The 20,000-nt window shown below is 40.1% G+C and overlaps 1 protein-coding gene across 1 annotated transcript in view; it reads left to right on the forward strand.

Annotated features, from left to right (window-relative positions):
* The window catches only part of tcf4 (transcription factor 4), a gene marked incomplete at its 3' end in the record, with an annotated part of 142,423 nt that overhangs the window by 108,001 nt on the left and 14,422 nt on the right, over positions 1-20,000 (forward strand). The window contains 7 exon segments of the mRNA XM_082141625.1: positions 2,766-2,871; positions 4,921-5,054; positions 5,868-6,003; positions 7,793-7,863; positions 8,272-8,350; positions 11,654-11,730; positions 12,409-12,606. Of these exon segments, the coding sequence (XP_081997751.1) occupies positions 2,766-2,871; positions 4,921-5,054; positions 5,868-6,003; positions 7,793-7,863; positions 8,272-8,350; positions 11,654-11,730; positions 12,409-12,606 (801 nt within the window).

A 20,000-nucleotide genomic window follows, 5' to 3' on the forward strand; every position in this document is an offset into this window, starting at 1 on the left:
GTGTGTGTTGGAGCTCTTGATGTTGTTCTACATCTGTACAGCATTATGGCAGTTGCAGGTTGATGGAATAAAGTCCAAAGTGAGGGGAGGAAGTTGGAACTTCCGCAAAAAAAGAATGAATGTTAGTTGGCTAGTTTGTTAAGTGTCTATCTTAAAAGTGTGTGTTTTCATGCATGTGTATGATTATTTCATGTGTGTGTGTTGTGGGTCAGTTCAGCACAGGTGCAGCAAGCGAGTCACACTGATAAGGTGTAGAGGGAGAGACTGTGTGTGTGTGTGTGTGTGTGTGTGTGTGTGTGTGTGTGTGTGTGTGTGTGTGTTGTGGCTTTCGTGACTGCTCTGGTTTCACTCCATCTGCTCCTGATCTGCAGCAGTAAACAGACGCACTCCTGCAGCATTTGTTCTCCAGAAGTGAATGATTCCTCAAATCATGTGTGTTGTTGAGCAGAGGTGTGTTGCTACTTTTAAATGATGCTCCGATTTCACCTGCTGGACCAAAAAATCCCACAGACACACATCGAAGGAGAACCAGAGCGACATCTACAGACCAAACAGGAAGAAAACACCTAGCAACCCTGAACTCATTAACAACTGCATAGCAACACTGCAAAACACTCGAAACACCCTAACTGCATAGCAACTGCTTGAAACACCCTAACTGCATAGCAACATCCTAAAACACTCAAAACACCCTAACTGCATAGCAACACCCTAAAACACTTGAAACATCCTAACTGCATAGCAACACCCTAAAACACTTGAAACACCCTAACTGCATAGAAACAGCTTAAAACACTCGAAACACCCTAACTGCATAGAGACATCCTAAAACACTCAAAACACCCTAACTGCATAGCAACACCCTAAAACACTTGAAACACCCTAACTGCATAGCAACTGCTTAAAACACTCGATACACCCTAACTGCATAGCAACACCCTAAAACACTTTAAACACCCTAACTGCATAGCAACACCCTAAAACACTTGAAACACCCTAACTGCATAGCAACTGCTTAAAACACTCGAAACACCCTAACTGCATAGCAACTGCTTAAAACACTCGAAACACCCTAATTGCATAGCAACTGCTTAAAACACTCGAAACACCCTAACTGCATAGCAACTGCTTAAAACACTCGAAACACCCTAATTGCATAGCAACTGCTTAAAACACTCGAAACACCCTAACTGCATAGAAACAGCCTAAAACACTTGAAACACCCTAACAGCATAGCAACACCCTAAAACACTTGAAACACCCTAACTGCATAGAAACAGCTTAAAACACTCGAAACACCCTAACTGCATAGAGACAGCCTAAAACACTCGAAACACCCTAACTGCATAGCAACACCCTAAAAACACTTGAAACACCCTAACTGCATAGCAACAGCCCATAAAACACTTGAAACACCCTAACTGCATAGAGACAGCCTAAAACACTCGAAACACCCTAACTGCATAGAAACAGCCTAAAACACTCGAAACACCCTAACTGCATAGAAACAGCCTAAAACACTCGAAACACCCTAACTGCATAGCAACAGCCCATAAAACACTTGAAACACCCTAACTGCATAGAGACAGCCTAAAACACTCGAAACACCCTAACTGCATAGAAACAGCCTAAAACACTCGAAACACCCTAACTGCATAGAAACAGCCTAAAACACTCGAAACACCCTAACTGCATAGAAACAGCCTAAAACACTCGAAACACCCTAACTGCATAGAAACAGCCTAAAACACTTGAAACACCCTAACTGCATAGCAACACCCTAAAAACACTTGAAACACCCTAACTGCATAGCAACAGCCCATAAAACACTTCAAGCGCATAGGAATGTGTGTGTTAACAATGGACAGGTGCTTCACTACAGCAGAAAAATACAGCCAGAACTCAATCTCCATGTTATTGAACCCCACCCCCCCAGAGTCATAGTCTGATCTCTTTCACAGATGTGTGTGTGTGTGTGTGTGTGTGTGTGTGTGTGTGTGTGTGTGTGTGTGTGTGTGTGTGTGTGTGTGTGTGTGTGTGTGTGTGTGTGTGTGTGTGTGTGTGTGAGATGCTTCATGGGAAAGTCCTCCATCTGTGCTGAAGTCTCTTGGTCTCCATAAAACTCCTCAAACTTCGCTCTAGAGCTCTGGAGACATCACAAGTTCTCTTTTGAGTTTCATTTAGGTTAGTCTCAGATTTTTCTCCCTCAATTCCTTGGGAAAAAATCAACAACATTTTCTCATCAGAAACCACTTAAAGTTTTTGTTTGCTCTGCATTTAGTCACAGAGCTGCATTTGAGACGTTAGAGAAATCTCTAATCTGTGATGTTTTACTTGTCATTTGAGGTGAATTTGGGAAGATCTTCTGTTTCTGTATATCTGAGGGTCGTTCTGTCCTCGTACGCCCACTGTGTGTTTATCCCAGCACAATATTCCCATCCGGCATGTTCCCAGTGTTCCTGCTAGTCATTACAGCACAGTTTTCCAGACGGGAATGCTCTGCTATTTGTGCGCTGATGTCATCACTGATCCGCCGCAGCTGCTCCTCTCACACTCGCACTAAATTATTGTGTTGCAACACGGCAAATTGTTCCTGGGAAAGTGTTTCTCTCCTGATATTACAAAGAGCAGTTTTGCTGGCTGCTTCTGTCTTTTCTCTAATGCTTCTTCATGCATGTCATGGTGATCTTGATTGCATAAAAATCTAAAGTGAGTGTTGAGAGCGTGTGTCTTCAGTCGTCCTGATCAGTGTGTGTGTGTTTCAGGTATACGCCCCGTCTGCCAGCACTGCCGATTATAACCGAGACTCACCAGGTTACCCGTCCTCTAAAGCACCGGGCAGCAGCTTTCCCAGCTCCTTCTTTATGCCAGGTAAACACAGAACAACTGCCTAACACACTCAGAATACCCTAAATACCACATAGCAACAGTCTTACAACACCCAGAACACCCTAGAAGCTGTATAGCAACAGCCTAAAACACTTGCATCACCCTAGAAACAGCATAGCAACAGCCTAAAACACTCAGAACCCCCTAGCGATTGCATAGCAACAGCCTAAAACACTTGCATCCCCCTAGAAACAGCATAGCAACCGCCTAAAACACTCAGAACCCCCTAGCGATTGCATAGCAACTGCCTAAAACTCTTGCATCACCCTAGAAACAGCATAGCAACAGCCTAAAACACTCAGAACCCCCTAGCGATTGCATAGCAACAGCCTAAAATACTTGCATCCACCTTAGAAACAGCATAGCAACAGCCTAAAACACGCAGAACACCCTACCGATTCCATAACAACTGCCTAAAACACTTGCATCCCCCTACAAACAGCATAACAACAGCCTAAAACACTCAGAACCCCCTAGCGATTGCATAGCAACAGCCTAAAACACTTGCATCACCCTAGAAACAGCATTGCAACAGCCTAAAACACTCAGAACCCCCTAGCGATTGCATAGCAACAGCCTAAAACACTTGCATCACCCTAGAAACAGCATAGCAACAGCCTAAAACACTCAGAACCTCCTAGCGATTGCATAGCAACAGCCTAAAACACTTGCATCACCCTAGAAACAGCATAGCAACAGCCTAAAACACTCAGAACCCCCTAGCGATTGCATAGCAACAGCCTAAAACACTTGCATCACCCTAGAAACAGCATAGCAACAGCCTAAAACACTCAGAACCTCCTAGCGATTGCATAGCAACAGCCTAAAACACTTGCATCACCCTAGAAACAGCATAGCAACAGCCTAAAACACTCAGAACCCCCTAGCGATTGCACAGCAACAGCCTAAAACACTTGCATCACCCTAGAAACAGCATAGCAACAGCCTAAAACACTCAGAACCCCCTAGCGATTGCATAGCAACAGCCTAAAACACTTGCATCACCCTAGAAACAGCATAGCAACAGCCTAAAACACTCAGAACCCCCTAGCGATTGCACAGCAACAGCCTAAAACACTTGCATCACCCTAGAAACAGCATAGCAACAGCCTAAAACACTCAGAACCCCCTAGCGATTGCATAGCAACAGCCTAAAACACTTGCATCACCCTAAAAAAAGCATAGCAACAGCCTAAAACACTCAGAACCCCCTAGCAATTGCATAGCAACAGCCTAAAACACTTGCATCACCCTAGAAACAGCCTAAAACACTCAGAACCCCCTAGCGATTGTACAGCAACAGCCTAAAACACTTGCATCACCCTAGAAACAGCATAGCAACAGCCTAAAACACTCAGAACCCCCTACCGATTCCATAACACCTACCTAAAACACTTGCATCCCCCTAGAATCAGCATAGCAACAGCCTAAAACACTCAGAACCCCCTAGCGATTGCACAGCAACAGCCTAAAACACTTGCATCACCCTAGAAACAGCATAGCAACAGCCTAAAACACTCAGAACCCCCTAGCGATTGCATAGCAACAGCCTAAAACACTTGCATCACCCTAAAAAAAGCATAGCAACAGCCTAAAACACTCAGAACCCCCTAGCAATTGCATAGCAACAGCCTAAAACACTTGCATCACCCTAGAAACAGCATAGCAACAGCCTAAAACACTCAAAACCCCCTAGCGATTGCACAGCAACAGCCTAAAACACTTGCATCACCCTAGAAACAGCATAGCAACCGTCTAAAACACTCAGAACCCCCTACCGATTCCATAACAACTGCCTAAAACACTTGCATCCCCCTATAATCAGCATAGCAACAGCCTAAAACACTCAGAACCCCCTACCGATTCCATAGCAACAGCCTAAAACACTTGTTAACTATGGAAGGGTGCTTCACTACAGCAGAAACAAACCAGCCAGAACAAAATATCCATGTTATTGGACCTCTCAGGTCCACAAGTCAAAGCCCGATTCAACTCTGATCTTCTCTGTGTGTGTTTCATGAATGATTTCAGACGGTCATCACAGTACAGACCCATGGAGCTCGTCCGGCAGTATGAACCAGCCCGGATACAACAGCATGCTGGGAAACTCCACACACAGCGCTCAGAGCAGCAGCTACTGCGGCCTTCACCCACACGAGAGACTCGTGAGCGCATTTACTTGCATATCTTCACCAGCTTAAAGGTGCACTGTGTCATTTTTAGCGGAATCTAGTGGTGAGGTTGTGAATTTCACCCAACAGAAGTTACAGTAGCCGACAGGAAGTGATGTCGTCGTCTGAGACAGCAGAGAGTAGCCAGTTCAGCAATGAGGTTTCTTTACTAAGATAAATTAAGAAATTAGGTTTACTTAATTATTCAGTAAAACGATATGTTATTGCGAATATTATTGTTACTTGTTCATCATTGTGTCAGTGTTTTATTCGCTGACTTTAGCTTGCTTTCCACGAAGAACAACACAGTGACGAAACACGTTTGTCCATTTGGGCCACCGTAGAAACATGTCGATGTAAGGCGACCCGCGGTGTGTGTAGAGAGAAATGCTCATTCTAAGCTAATAAAAGCATAACAGTTCATTATGTAAGGACTTTATACACCACTGAAAACATAGTTATGTATATGATATTGCATCTCTGTCAACAGATCCTCCTAAATATTACACAATGCACCTTTAAGATTAGTTCAGCAGACTTGTGAGTTTTTAAACTGTGTCCAATGATAGCACTGCAAAAAACTTTTCTTACTTAGTATTTTTGTCTTGTTTCCAGTCCAAATATCTAAAAACTCTTAAATCAAGATGAGTTAAATACCATAAGATTTTATTTCTTGTTTTCCGGGGGAATTAATCAAAATTAAGTGAGTTTTTGCTTAAAACTAGCAAAAGTATCTGCCAACCCCATTGTTGGATAATGGGGTTGGCTCATCTGTTGGATAACCCTCTTTCTCTCTTTGTTCTGCAGAGTTACCCGTCACACTCGTCGGCTGAGATTAACCCCAGTCTTCCTCCCATGTCCAGTTTCCATCGGAGCGGCGGGTCGAATCACTACAGCACGGCGTCTTGCTCCGCAACCACTAACGGGACCGACAGCATCATGGGTGAGTCTGGAGTGACTTCAGGTTCACAGGGATACATGGAAGCGAAAAAAAATAATCTTTTTTAAGGCCAGACAAGTAATTTGTTGAGGTCGATTTGTAAAGAAAGACTACACGCCTGCGCACATGTATCAGGGTTCCCTCGGGTCCTTGAAATCCTTGAAAGTTTGTGAATCTGAAAAAAAAATTCAAGACCCTGGAAAGTTGTTGAAAATAAACACACATAGATCCAGGTCCTTGAAACTGCTTGAATTTATTTTGTTCAAGAAGTTTATAAGTTTACTCAATATTATTCCCTCTGGTCCGCTACCGCTAGTGTGTTATAACACTTCATGGCCTTATGCATACTAGCTTGCTTGATTTACGTTAGAAATGTAATAACTGTTCTCCTACATTGGTTCTTTATTTGTTTCAAACAGCAGACTTAATATTTATCCATTTCTGGTCATAATAATTTGGGGAAAGTGAGCGTATGAACTGTTGTGCCGCTGCTTATATTGATCACACAGTAAAAATGCCCAAAACCAGTCATGTGTGGATGAGCGTCTGGAACTGGTGGACGTTGTCCTGCTCCACTCCACATTCTTAAGGAATAAACCCCTTTCAATCGGATCGAAATTTCATTCGGAACGATCTCAGTCGGATCGATGGATGGAAGAATATTAGGATAATTGCTTTGAGAGAAGGAGCCAAGGGAGCTACAGGAGATCAGGTTTAGCTGCTCAGTAACATTAGTTATTAATAAACCGATTTAGTCATGTAAAGATGGTCAGTAACTGTTTCTGATCAGCTGATCAACATCATTGGTCATTCCTCCATCTGTCAATTCCAAAATCAGCCTTAGTATTGACATAAACGTTTTCTGTTTTCAAAATGATTTTGTGAATACTGAGTAAAAGTTAATTGTCTAAAGCAGTGGTTCTCAACTTTTTTGACTCCAAGGCCCTCCATGTTGGCAAAGATAAATATGAAACTTCTGCCGTTATGACAATAACAGCAGAAGTATCATAATTATCTTCGCCAACATGGAGGGCCTTGGAGTCAAAAAAGCTTGTTTTCAAAGTTTTTTTATTTATGGAAATTAGGGGTGTCAATTTATTAAATTAAATTAAACTCAACTAAATTAAAAATAAATGTTTAAATAGTTATGTTAAAATATTCACTAAAATCAAACCAATTAGATTCTGTCATTGACATTTTAATAAAAAAAAAAAGAATAAAAAATGTAAATAAAGGATTAAATAATTATATTAAAATTAAATATCAAAATCAAAACATTTATATTCTATACATTTTAAAAGTTTCAAGAACTGAATCTTCTTCAGGGTTCAGTAATGAATTTATATGAATTTATTATATTTAATATATATATTTTTAACTATTTAAATTCATTTTTAACGATTTCTCAGCAATTTCTACTCAATATAATATTTCAGAGCTTGACGTAACTAGAACAATGTGTATTCATTATAGAAATTTCAATGATTTTTGGTTAATTGTATTAATTTCCATGCTTTTTGTTAATACATATCCCGGTTTTCCAAGACCGAGAGGACACTGGTTGTTGTTGTTGTTGTTGTTGTTGTTGTTGTTTTTTAAAGATCTTATTTAAAAGCTTGTCTTATATAAAATAGTTTTAAGCCATTTTAGCCCCAAGTCCCATTGGGGCCCTGGTTGAGAATCACTGCTCTGAAGTGTTCATTTAAAGTCAGCACTTTTGTCTTCATCTTATTTAAACGGATAGGAGTTTGAAAGCTCTGTAATCTGTCTCTCTCTCTCTGTTGTGTTTCAGCGAATCGATCGTCGAGCGCAGCAGGAACGAGTTCGCAGACGGGAGACGCGTTAGGAAAGGCCCTGGCTTCAGTGAGTCAACAGGTCTCATCTCAGCAACACACAGCTGCAAAAGACAACATGAAACCACATTCACAACTTGTTTTATGCTTCGACCAATAGCAAACCACAACCATTCAACCATCCAGTCAATTCCTCATGGACAAAATCAAGCCCCGCCTACATTTGTTCTTGTTTGATATACGGTACAACAGACGAGAAAAGACTATCGCAACTTCTGTTTCATGCGGGCTTTAATGCATCATGCACAACAGACATTTATTAAGAGAGTAAATGTGATTTCATGTTGCCTTTTAAACATCTTAGCCAGCAGAATCTTTCAGAGGAGTCACACAAACGCTCCTGTAGGGAGTTTGCACATGATGTTGTGTGTTTGGGGCGTTCTCGTTTGTCATTGCTGTGTGTTTGTTGTCGTTGTAGATCTATTCCCCCGACCACACCAATAACAGCTTCTCATCCAACCCGTCCACTCCTGTGGGATCACCTCCGTCGCTCACAGGTAACTGTGTGTGTGTGTGTGTGTGTGTGTGTGTGTGTGTGTGTGTGTGTGTGTGTGTGTGTTTATTCTCAACAGATTTTTAAACACACACACTGTTTGCGCTGATGTCAGTCACCTGATAACACTCTAGTTCTGCTTTACTGCTCACTGTTTACTATACATTATAATGAGTATGATTATTTATACGAGTATTTGAAACATTATGATGATCATGAACATTTTCAACATTTAGTAGGTGCCACTGAGGTTATTATAGTTAACTAAAGTGCAATTCAAAGCATTTCGTATGTTGCATTTTTCGTATTCCGTAGGATGTTCCCACCTACACTCTGAAGAACACTGGGTCAAAAACAACCCAATTTTACCCCAAGGGCTGGGTAAATACAGGACAGAACACATGTTGGGTTAATTTTACCCAGCAAATTGGGTTGTTTATTTAACCCAGCATACTGAGTTGATTCATTTATAAAACTAGCTTCTTTTTTATTTATTTTTTACTTCATACATGAATTAATGTTTACAGATTAACTTAAATTCTCTAAACTTAAAAAAAAAAATACTCCACACAACCACTGGTTTGCTTGAGAATTCCTTTATTTTCTGTCATATTTTACAGTATAGCATATTTTATATGGTTATGAATACATATTGCATACATTTAACTCAACCCCTGGGTTGTTACGTCTGACCCAGGATCCGGGTTACACAAAAACTACCCAAACACTGGGTTGTTACGTCTGACCCAGGATCTGAGTAACACAAAAACTACCCAAACACTGGGTTGTTACGTCTGACCCAGGATCTGGGTAACACAAAAACTACCCTAACACTGGGTTGTTACGTCTGACCCAGGATCTGAGTAACACAAAAACTACCCAAACACTGGGTTGTTACGTCTGACCCAGGATCTGAGTAACACAAAAACTACCCAAACACTGGGTTGTTACGTCTGACCCAGGATCTGGGTAACACAAAAACTACCCAAACACTGGGTTGTTACGTCTGACCCAGGATCTGGGTAACACAAAAACTACCCTAACACTGGGTTGTTACGTCTGACCCAGGATCTCGGTAACACAAAAACTACCCAAACACTGGGTTGTTACGTCTGACCCAGGATCTGGATTACACATAAACTACCCAAACACTGGGTTGTTACGTCTGACACAGGATCTGAGTAACACATAAACTACCCAAACACTGGGTTGTTACGTCTGACCCAGGAACTGGGTAACACAAAAAGTACCCAAACACTGGGTTGTTACGTCTGACCCAGGATCTGGGTAACACATAAACTACCCAAACACTGGGTTGTTACGTCTGACCCAGGAACTGGGTAACACAAAAAGTACCCAAACACTGGGTTGTTACGTCTGACCCAGGATCTGGGTAACACATAAACTACCCAAACACTGGGTTGTTACGTCTGACCCAGGATCTGGGTTACACATAAACTACCCAAACACTGGGTTGTTACGTCTGACACAGGATCTGGGAAACACAAAAACTACCCAAACACTGGGTTGTTACGTCTGACACAGGATCTGGGAAACACAAAAACTACTCAAACACTGGGTTGTTACATCTGACCCAGGATCTGGGAAACACAAAAACTACCCAAGTACTGAAAAAATAACCCCAGAAATTTACCCAATAAGCTCAACCCAGGATTTGGGTAGAAAAAATAACCCAAGATTTTTTAGAGTGTAAACGCACTTCATCTCAATACCTGATTATCACGTCATTATTCGAGTCGGCATGAAAACGACCGCCGGCTAATTACAATGTCTCAGAGTGCCAAAGTTATTAGACCGACAACCATTAAATGCGCAAGTACAAATTAATATTTAAACTTAAACATGCGAGAGAAGTTTAAGTAACTAATTTAATAATTTTCTCATTGGCAGCGGCGCGGATACATGCAAAATTTATTTGCACATGAATGTGGCTATAATTATGTGCTAATTAGCATTTGGAAATGAGGTTTAATAATACAGAGAAGCGTCTGAAATGCATGTTTCTATAAAGAAGAACAATTTGAAAAAACACAACATAATTAGGCGTGATATACGTGACGAGCGGATGCACAAACGCAAACAGGTGAAGGTCAGAGAGAAGGAATAAATGAGCGCCACTCCTCTTTAATTACCGGCGTGAACCGGGCCGCGTTTGCATCTTAACATGAGCGCGTGGAGGAGAGAAGAAGGGAAGAATAACGAGGTGTTATTAGCATTGGGGTCGTCACCTATCAAAGGCAGAGTCGCCCCACCAGCTGATGAGCTTCACATCTACACCGATCTCACATGGAGAACCACACAAAAGAAAAGAGGACAACAAAGAGAAAGACGGGATGATTTATTCCGCTGGAGTGAATGATAGTTAATTGGTCGGGTTTGAGTGTCGGATCAACGGGAAAAAACTGATTTAGAGGATATATGGGGAATCTATCTATCTATCCATCTATCCATCTATCAATCTGTCTCTCTATCTCTATATCTATCTCTCTATCCATCTATCCATCTGTCTCTCTATCTCTATATCTATCCATCTGTCTATCTATCTATCTATCTATCTATCTTTCTATCCATCTATCCATCTGTCTCTCTATCTCTATATCTATCCATCTATCCATCTGTCTATCTATCTATCTTTCTATCTTTCTATCCATCAATCCATCTGTCTCTCTATCTCTATATCTATCATCTATCTCTCTATCTATCTATCTTTCTATCCATCTATCCATCTATCCATCTGTCTCTCTATCTCTATATCTATCTCTCTATCTCTCTATCCATCTATACATCTATCCATCTGTCTCTCTATCTATCTATCTATCTATCTTTCTATCCATCTATCCATCTGTCTCTCTATCTATCTATCTATCTATCTATCTATCTTTCTATCCATCTATCCATCTGTCTCTCTATCTCTCTATCTATCTCTCTATCCATCTATCCAGCTGTCTCTCTATCTATCTATCTATCTATCTATCCATCTATCCAGCTGTCTCTCTATCTATCTATCTATCTATTTGCACAAAAAAGAAGAGGACAACAACATTAGACCGGCTACAAGTAGTTAAATATTTAAAAGTAGAGTCAAGACATATCTGCTTTTGAGTATTAATATCAGCATTTATTGATATTGTGTTGACATTTAAAATCACATTATAACTGTTGCATGTTTTAGATTTTTCTGTTTGTATTCTACCTTGTGAATCACTGTGAGCTGCGTTGAAATAAATGTGTTTGAGGAGTGTAGATGTTGACAGTGATGATGATGATGTTGGTCTCGCTCCTCCAGCTGCCAGTACGGCCGTCTGGTCCAGAAACGGTCAGGGACCTTCATCTCCCAGTTACGAGCCGCCACTGCACTCACTGGTAAGAGATCAAACTCTGTTCCTGTCAATTCTGTTCAGCCTTCAGGAAATAACACAGGCTTTGCCATGATGTTTGCCAAAATACCATAGTTATTGCAATAAAACTGTGTAAACTTAGTTTAGGATACTGATTAAGCATTAGAAAACAATTGCATAAAAAGAGGCATTTTGGGTATCAAATATGGGTAACACTTTACAGTAAGGTTCATTAGTTAACATTAGTTATTAACTAACATGAGCTAACCATGAGCAATACATTTATTACTGTATTTGTTCATCTTTGTTAATGTTAGTTAATAAAAACACAGCTGTTCATGTTAGTTCACAGTGCATTAACTAATGTTAACAAGATTTTAATAAAGAATTATTAAATGTTGAAATCAACATGAACAGATAATAAATGCTGTATAAGTGCAGTTCATTATTAGTTCATGCCATACTAATGTAGTTACCTAATGTTAACTAATGAACCTTATTGTAAATTGTTACCCAAATATGTGTTTTACAGAAACCATATACTCTATTTGTACAGAAATGTTCACATGCATGCCTAAGAAAGTAGATACAGTGCAAGAAAATGAATCAATAGTAATAATGAACGCAACCAAGTAAAAAAAAACTTTAAATACATCCTTCATTGGAATCTGTGCATTTATTCTGTTTCTCATCCTCCATCCAGCAAAGTCGTATCGAGGACAGATTGGAGCGCCTGGATGATGCGATCCACGTGTTGCGGAGTCACGCGGTCGGTCCGTCCACAGCGATGCCCGGCGCTCACTCGGACATGCACGCATTGATCCCTCCATCACACTCGCACAACGGGGCCATGAGCGGATACAGCGCAGGACTGCTGCCGTCCAACAGACACTCGCTCATGGTAAGAACCGCTGGTCTCATGCTTATTGGCTGCTGGTGAACCTACGTAGGTTTGTTAATAATTTGCATAATGCCAGTCTATGGTTTTCATTGGCAGAACAGCGTCTCTTAGCTCCGCCCTCAAACACTGTAGTTTATCTGAGACTGGAAGAGTTTGGTTCGTGTTGTTCATGTGGAGAAGACGCTGTTTTCTGCTGACAAAGCAAATCCAGAGAGACTCTGGAGACTCTTTAGAAAGACTGAATCTTCAAACGAAGCGTTTCAGACACTGAGAGAAAAGAGCTGATCCTGCAGTGGAGATTATGAGGAAATTAAAGTGTGTTTTGATCTTTGATGCATGTAAACCTGTTGTAGAGACTCCAGAACTAAACTAGAAGCCTTTAAAATAGCATTATAGGGCATTTTAAGACTTTTGTTATACCGTTTAAGATACTTATAATTGAATTTAAGGCTTTTAAAAGCTTCGGATCTACTTTTTCGCACACATACTCCTAAATACAATTTGCAGCAAAATGATCTGCTAATGGGGAAAGAAAAATAATCCTATTAACTCACTTAATTTTGTTTAATTCCCCAGAAAACAAGACATAATATCTTATGTCATTTTACTCAGCTAGTAAATGCATCTTGATTTAAGAATTTTTTGATATTTGGACTGGAAACCAGACAAAAATACTAAGTAAGAAAAGCATTTTTTGCAGTGCATCTATTTGTAGTCGTAAATGCGAGTGAAATGCTTGAGCCACTTCCTGTTGAACGATGATCTTAATGCAAACATTTAAGACTAATCTACTCTAAATCTTTGCATCAATTGCAGTAAAAGTCAAGCTTAATGCAGTGTGCATGACGTCACTGTTGAGCTCCTGTAATGTGTGAGTGTTATCAGGTCAGGTTAGCAGTGTGGACTCTCTTCTGACTGAAAGTTATGAGCAGCGCAGGAATAAATACAGGAAATATCTGAGCGAGAGACAGAACGAGGGGGAGGAATGGACTTCAAAGCATCAGGGAAGATGCTGGTAATATTTTCCATATTTAAGGCTTTTTTTAAGACTTGAAACAATCCATAAAGCTTCAGACAGCTGGAGAGAATAAAGCACAGAAAGAGAATACATAAAGAAAAGAAGATATAATGCTCATAACACACATACACACACACACACACACACACACACACACAGTGTAGTGTTGTGTTCTCTTATTACATGCACATTTATACACAAACGAAACTGTTTCTGATGCACCCGTATGTTTTTAAGTAGTCATCAGAACGTGAATTGCATTAAATGCATAAAAATTGTCCCACTGAATTATTGAAAATGAATGTTTTGCTCAGGAACGCATCTTGCACGTTTTCTTCAGAAATTGTACAAATTAAGTTGCAAAATTGTTTTCGAGTAGCATTCTTGTAGTCTAGAAAGTGTCGCTCAAGTAAGTGAAACGTAAAGAAATATTCTGCCAGTTGTTTTCATGTGTTTCTCATGAGGAACTGCTCTTTTTAAAGTTGTTTTTGGTTGAGGCGTGTGAGTGCGCTCTGTGTGTGCATATTTCCAGTGTTAACGAGCTGTTTTTAATGACATAAATGAATAAATGCAGGCGTGGGTTTGCTCAGGCGTTTTATTGGACGAGCTCGGCTGTTGACAAGGTCCTGCACTGCAAAAAATGCTGTTCTTACTTAGTATTTTTGTGTTGTTTCCAGTCCAAAAATCTAAAAATTCTTAAATCAAGAAGCATTTACTAGAGAAGTAAAACTACATAAGAAATTATTTTTTGTTTTCAGATAAACAGTAAGTAACTTAAGTAATTTTTGCTTAAAACAAGCTAAATTATCTGCCAGTGCAGTAAGAAAAAAAAACTTAATTCAAAAAAACTTAATAAAAACATAATCTTAAAACAAGATTATTTTTCTTACTGCACTGGCAGATAATTTAGCTTGTTTTAAGCAAAAATAACTTAATATACTTTCTGTTTATCTGAAAACAAACTATAATTTCTTATGTAGTTTTACTTCTCTAGTAAATGCTTCTTGATTTAAGAATTTTTAGATTTTTGGACTGGAAACAACACAAAAATACTAAGTAAGAAAAGCATTTTTTGCAGTGTGGATCTCTGCTCAATGTCTCAGTGACGCTGATGTTTATTTGTTCACTTTCACGTGTGTGTGTGTGTGTGTGTGTGTGTGTGTGTGTGTGTGTGTGTGTGTGTGTGTGTGTGTGTGTGTGTGTGTGTGTGTGTGTGTGTGTTTGTTTGTTTAGTTTCCTTAAAGGACTAGTCCAAAAATTATAATTTTGTCGCATTTTAGTATCATTGATTACCTATTTTTGTTAATACAGTATAAAAAAGGATCATTTTGTCGCATTATTTTAGTATCACTGATCAGTAATACTAAAATAATGTGACAAAATGATCCTTTTTGGGTGAAATATCCCTTTCGTTTATATATATATATATATATATATATATATATATATATATATATTTCTAACAAGATCAATGTACTTGGGAAGCAACACTGCATAAGATATTTTTAATAGCAGATATCTTTAATAGTTAATGTTTTAGTAATTTGTTGTGTTTTTCTCATTTTTAATAGTTTTTCAGTGTCTACATAGCTTTAGTTTTTTGAAAGGCCCCCCTCATATTCTTCCAAACCCGTATGACGTTTTTTCCTTCTATGTAAAACGCTGCTCTTTTCAATGAAAACTAATGTGACTCTGGATCTAGTATGTGTGAATGCTGCAGTGAATTTGAGTCTGGATCTAGTGTGTGTGAATGTGACTCTGGATCTAGTGTGTGTGAATGCTGCAGTGAATGTGACTCTGGATCTAGTATGTGTGAATGCTGCAGTGAATGTGACTCTGGATCTAGTGTGTGTGAATGCTGCAGTGAATTTGAGTCTGGATCTAGTGTGTGTGAATGTGACTCTGGATCTAGTGTGTGAATGCTGCAGTGAATGTGACTCTGGATCTAGTGTGTGTGAATGCTGCAGTGAATGTGACTCTGGATCTAGTGTGTGTGAATGCTGCAGTGAATTTGAGTCTGGATCTAGTGTGTGTGAATGTGACTCTGGATCTAGTGTGTGTGAATGTGACTCTGGATCTAGTGTGTGTGAATGCTGCAGTGAATGTGACTCTGGATCTGGTGTGTGTGAATGCTGCAGTGAATGTGACTCTGGATCTAGTATGTGTGAATGCTGCAGTGAATGTGACTCTGGATCTGGTGTGTGTGAATGTGACTCTGGATCTAGTGTGTGTGAATGTGACTCTGGATCTAGTGTGTGAATGCTGCTGTGAATGTGACTCTGGATCTGGTGTGTGTGAATGCTGCAGTGAATGTGACTCTGGATCTAGTATGTGTGAATGCTGCAGTGAATGTGACTCTGGATCTGGTGTGTGTGAATGTGACTCTGGATCTAGTGTGTGTGAATGTGACTCTGGATCTAGTGTGTGAATGCTGCAGTGAATGTGACTCTGGATCTGGTGTGTGTAAATGCTGCAGTGAATGTGACTCTGGATCTAGTGTGTGTGAATGCTGCAGTGAATGTGACTCTGGATCTAGTGTGTGTGAATGTGACTCTGGATCTGGTGTGTGTAAATGCTGCAGTGAATGTGACTCTGGATCTAGTGTGTGTGAATGCTGCAGTGAATGTGACTCTGGATCTGGTGAGTGTGAATGCTTCAGTGAATGTGACTCTGGATCTAGTGTGTGTGAATGTGACTCTGGATCTAGTGTGTGTGAATGCTGCAGTGAATGTGACTCTGGATCTAGTGTGTGTGAATGTGACTCTGGATCTAGTGTGTGTGAATGCTGCAGTGAATGTGACTCTGGATCTAGTGTGTGTGAATGCTGCAGTGAATGTGACTCTGGATCTAGTGTGTGTGAATGCTGCAGTGAATGTGACTGGATCTAGTGTGTGTGAATGTGACTCTGGATCTAGTGTGTGTGAATGCTGCAGTGAATGTGACTGGATCTAGTGTGTGTGAATGTGACTCTGGATCTAGTGTGTGTGAATGTGACTCTGGATCTAGTGTGTGTGAATGCTGCAGTGAATGTGACTCTGGATCTAGTGTGTGTGAATGTGACTCTGGATCTAGTGTGTGTGAATGCTGCAGTGAATGTGACTGGATCTAGTGTGTGTGAATGTGACTCTGGATCTAGTGTGTGTGAATGTGACTCTGGATCTAGTGTGTGTGAATGCTGCAGTGAATGTGACTGGATCTAGTGTGTGTGAATGTGACTCTGGATCTAGTGTGTGTGAATGCTGCAGTGAATGTGACTGGATCTAGTGTGTGTGAATGTGACTCTGGATCTAGTGTGTGTGAATGCTGCAGTGAATGTGACTGGATCTAGTGTGTGTGAATGTGACTCTGGATCTAGTGTGTGTGAATGCTGCAGTGAATGTGACTGGATCTAGTGTGTGTGAATGTGACTCTGGATCTAGTGTGTGTGAATGCTGCAGTGAATGTGACTGGATCTAGTGTGTGTGAATGTGACTCTGGATCTAGTGTGTGTGAATGCTGCAGTGAATGTGTGGACTGTGGCTTTAAGAACAGTGGTTTCGCTGGAGGAACAGCTGGATCAGATTTGCTGCTCTGTTGTTCTGTGAGGCTGAAGTGAGCGGTCAGAGAGCTGAGGTCATGCTGAAAACAGGTGCTCACATGATGAGAGGAGACCACTAACACACACACACACACACACACACACACACACACACACACACTGAGAACATTACACAAAATGGCTGTTCACAGTAACATGATATGTGTACTGCAGTATGTGGATTTTCAGTACGCATAGATGCCCAGATGAGCAGTTTTCCCAAATTCGCAAGAAGCAACTAGAGCAATTTGACCTTCTATTGCCAATATGACATTAAAAATAAAGCATTCTTTTTGGGTTATGATTGACGCATTGGTTTTAGTTCATATTAATATTTCAATTCATTTTTCTTCTATATTATCATGGGTGGCATAATATTATTGCACATCAAAAACAAATATTTTTAAAAAACAACACTGCAAAAAATAAATATTTCCCTCGTATTTTTGTCTTGTTTTCCAGTACATACATCTACACATTCATAAATAAAGATACATTTATCTGAGAAGCAAAATGACTTCAGATGTTAGGTCTTGTTTTCTGAAGAAAAAGAAAAAATGTGTCTGCCAAATGGAGTCAGAAAAATAAACTTGTTTTCCCTTTATTTTTCTGAGCCCATCGACCAAACATTTGTTCTTTTTTTTTAAGCATAAACTCACTTCATTTTGATACTTTTCCAGAAAGCAAGACTTAATATCTTCAGTTATTTTGCTTCTCCAGTAAATGTATCTTGATTTAAGATTTTGTTGTACAAAACAAGACAGAAATACTGAGGAAGAACAGAATTTTTTTGCCATTTTTAAGCAGTCCCTTTTGAGTTGTTTTCCCATTACAATATAAAAAATTCCTTAAAATAAGATCATTGTACTTGAGAAGCAACATTGCATAATATATTAAGATTAGTTTATTGCAGGTCTCTTTACTACGAGTGTATTTTCTCACCGCAATCACGTTTTAAGTATAAACAAGTTAAAAACCAGTGAAATGATCTGCCATTGCAGTAAAACAATATAAAATGTTTTTTTTTAAAGATATTTTAAAGACAAAAATACTGTTTTTGTGGTGAAAATACATATTTCTGACATAACGGATTAATGAATTAAACATGCACCGTAACGAGGTGAGGTCATGTGACTGCTGTTTATCATCACATGACTGTAGGAAACATTTGTTAAAGATGCTCTAAGTTGCTGTTTAATCCAGGGTTCAGACACACACACACACACTCAGTCTGTGTGTCAGTAGTTGTGCTTCAGTAATTCTGAACGCTCCTCTAAGCGGGTCAACGGCCCGATCTTCCGCAGGAGATGCAGAGATTGAGGCATTAGAGCTTTAAACACACAGTAATAGCGTTTAAAAGCGCTCGTTTCAGGATAAAGAGAGTCTGAGCTCCAGTAAATCTTCAGCCGAGGGTTGATTGTGTTCAAAGCCATCATCAGATCCACGGGCCTCGAAACGCCTGATACGCTTACAGTGTGTGTGTGTGTGAGAGAGAGTTCAGCACTCACACACTCACAGAAGAAAACAATAAACATAACACACGAGTTCAGAACTGATCTGAGGGGTTTTAGACGCTTTTACTGGATGTAAAAAAGAGAAATTTGCACGTTTGCTTTCATGTTTACATCTTGTTGGTGACATTCTTAGAAAGAAAAAGGTTCAATGCAGTTCTACATAGAACTCTGTGGTTCTTGATTCAGTTTTAAAGAGCCTTTTATGCCAGAAAGGTTCAATGAGATTCTAGACAGAACTCAATTTTAAAGAACATTTTTATGCCAAAACGATTCCATTGTAAATTTTCACACTGTAAACATTTATATTTGTGTTTCCAAACTGAGGGAACGTTGAAATGATTTTCTGGGGAACATTTCAACGACTCGTCAGTCAATGCATTTACTGACATTAACCAACAGTGACAAATACATCCGCGTTAGTACAGGATTTATTTAATAAGTTAATAAGTAGCTATTCAGTAAAACTTTATTTTGATGGTCAACTTTAGACATTCTACCACTAACTATGAGTAACTTTACAACTACAAGTCAACTTACTCTACTAACCCGAACCCTTACCTAACAGTCTACTGATACTCTGATGTTTCTCCTCTGACTCCTGGAGAAATACACTCAAATGAGAAATATACAATAAATGTGGAGCAGATCAGATCATTTTGAGAATCACGTGAGATATTAGCAGGATTTCTCCTTCCTGCTGGTGTGTATTTGCGCGCTAAACCAGTTTAAGGATGATTCCCGTCCTTCAGGAGACTCAGGTGAGGTTTATAAGTGTGTGTAAATCTGCAGAGCTTTTCTCAGCCTGAGAACATGATGTTTAGGACCACAGAGACGCACAAACAGCCAGCCATGACTACAACACAGGAAACAGCACGTAATTACGCCGTGTGTGTGTGTGTGTGTGTGTGTGTGTGTGTGTGTGTGTGTGTGTGTGTGTGTGTGTGTGTGTGTGTGTGTGTGTGTGTGTGTGTGTGTGTGTGTCTGGGACGCACAAAGACGCACTATTCGCTGCTCAGACTCGCCTCTCCCATCGCCGTGGAAACGCAGCCCGTACAGAGCCCGCTTTGTCATCACACTTTTCCACAACACACACACACACACACTCATTCGGTGTGTTTAGCGGCTCTCCGGCGCCCCCTGGTGCTGCAGATCCACATGAAAGCTTCAGTGTCTATTCCCGCTGAGCCTCATATCCTTCAGGAACACACAGACGGGATTCTTTCAGACGGTCATGTGATGAGTGACAGTGTAGAGCGCAGAAGCAACTTTAAGCGGGACTCATTTT

Source organism: Leuciscus leuciscus (genome assembly GCF_965113295.1).
Source record: "Leuciscus leuciscus genome assembly, chromosome: 16".
NCBI lineage: Eukaryota > Metazoa > Chordata > Actinopteri > Cypriniformes > Leuciscidae > Leuciscus > Leuciscus leuciscus.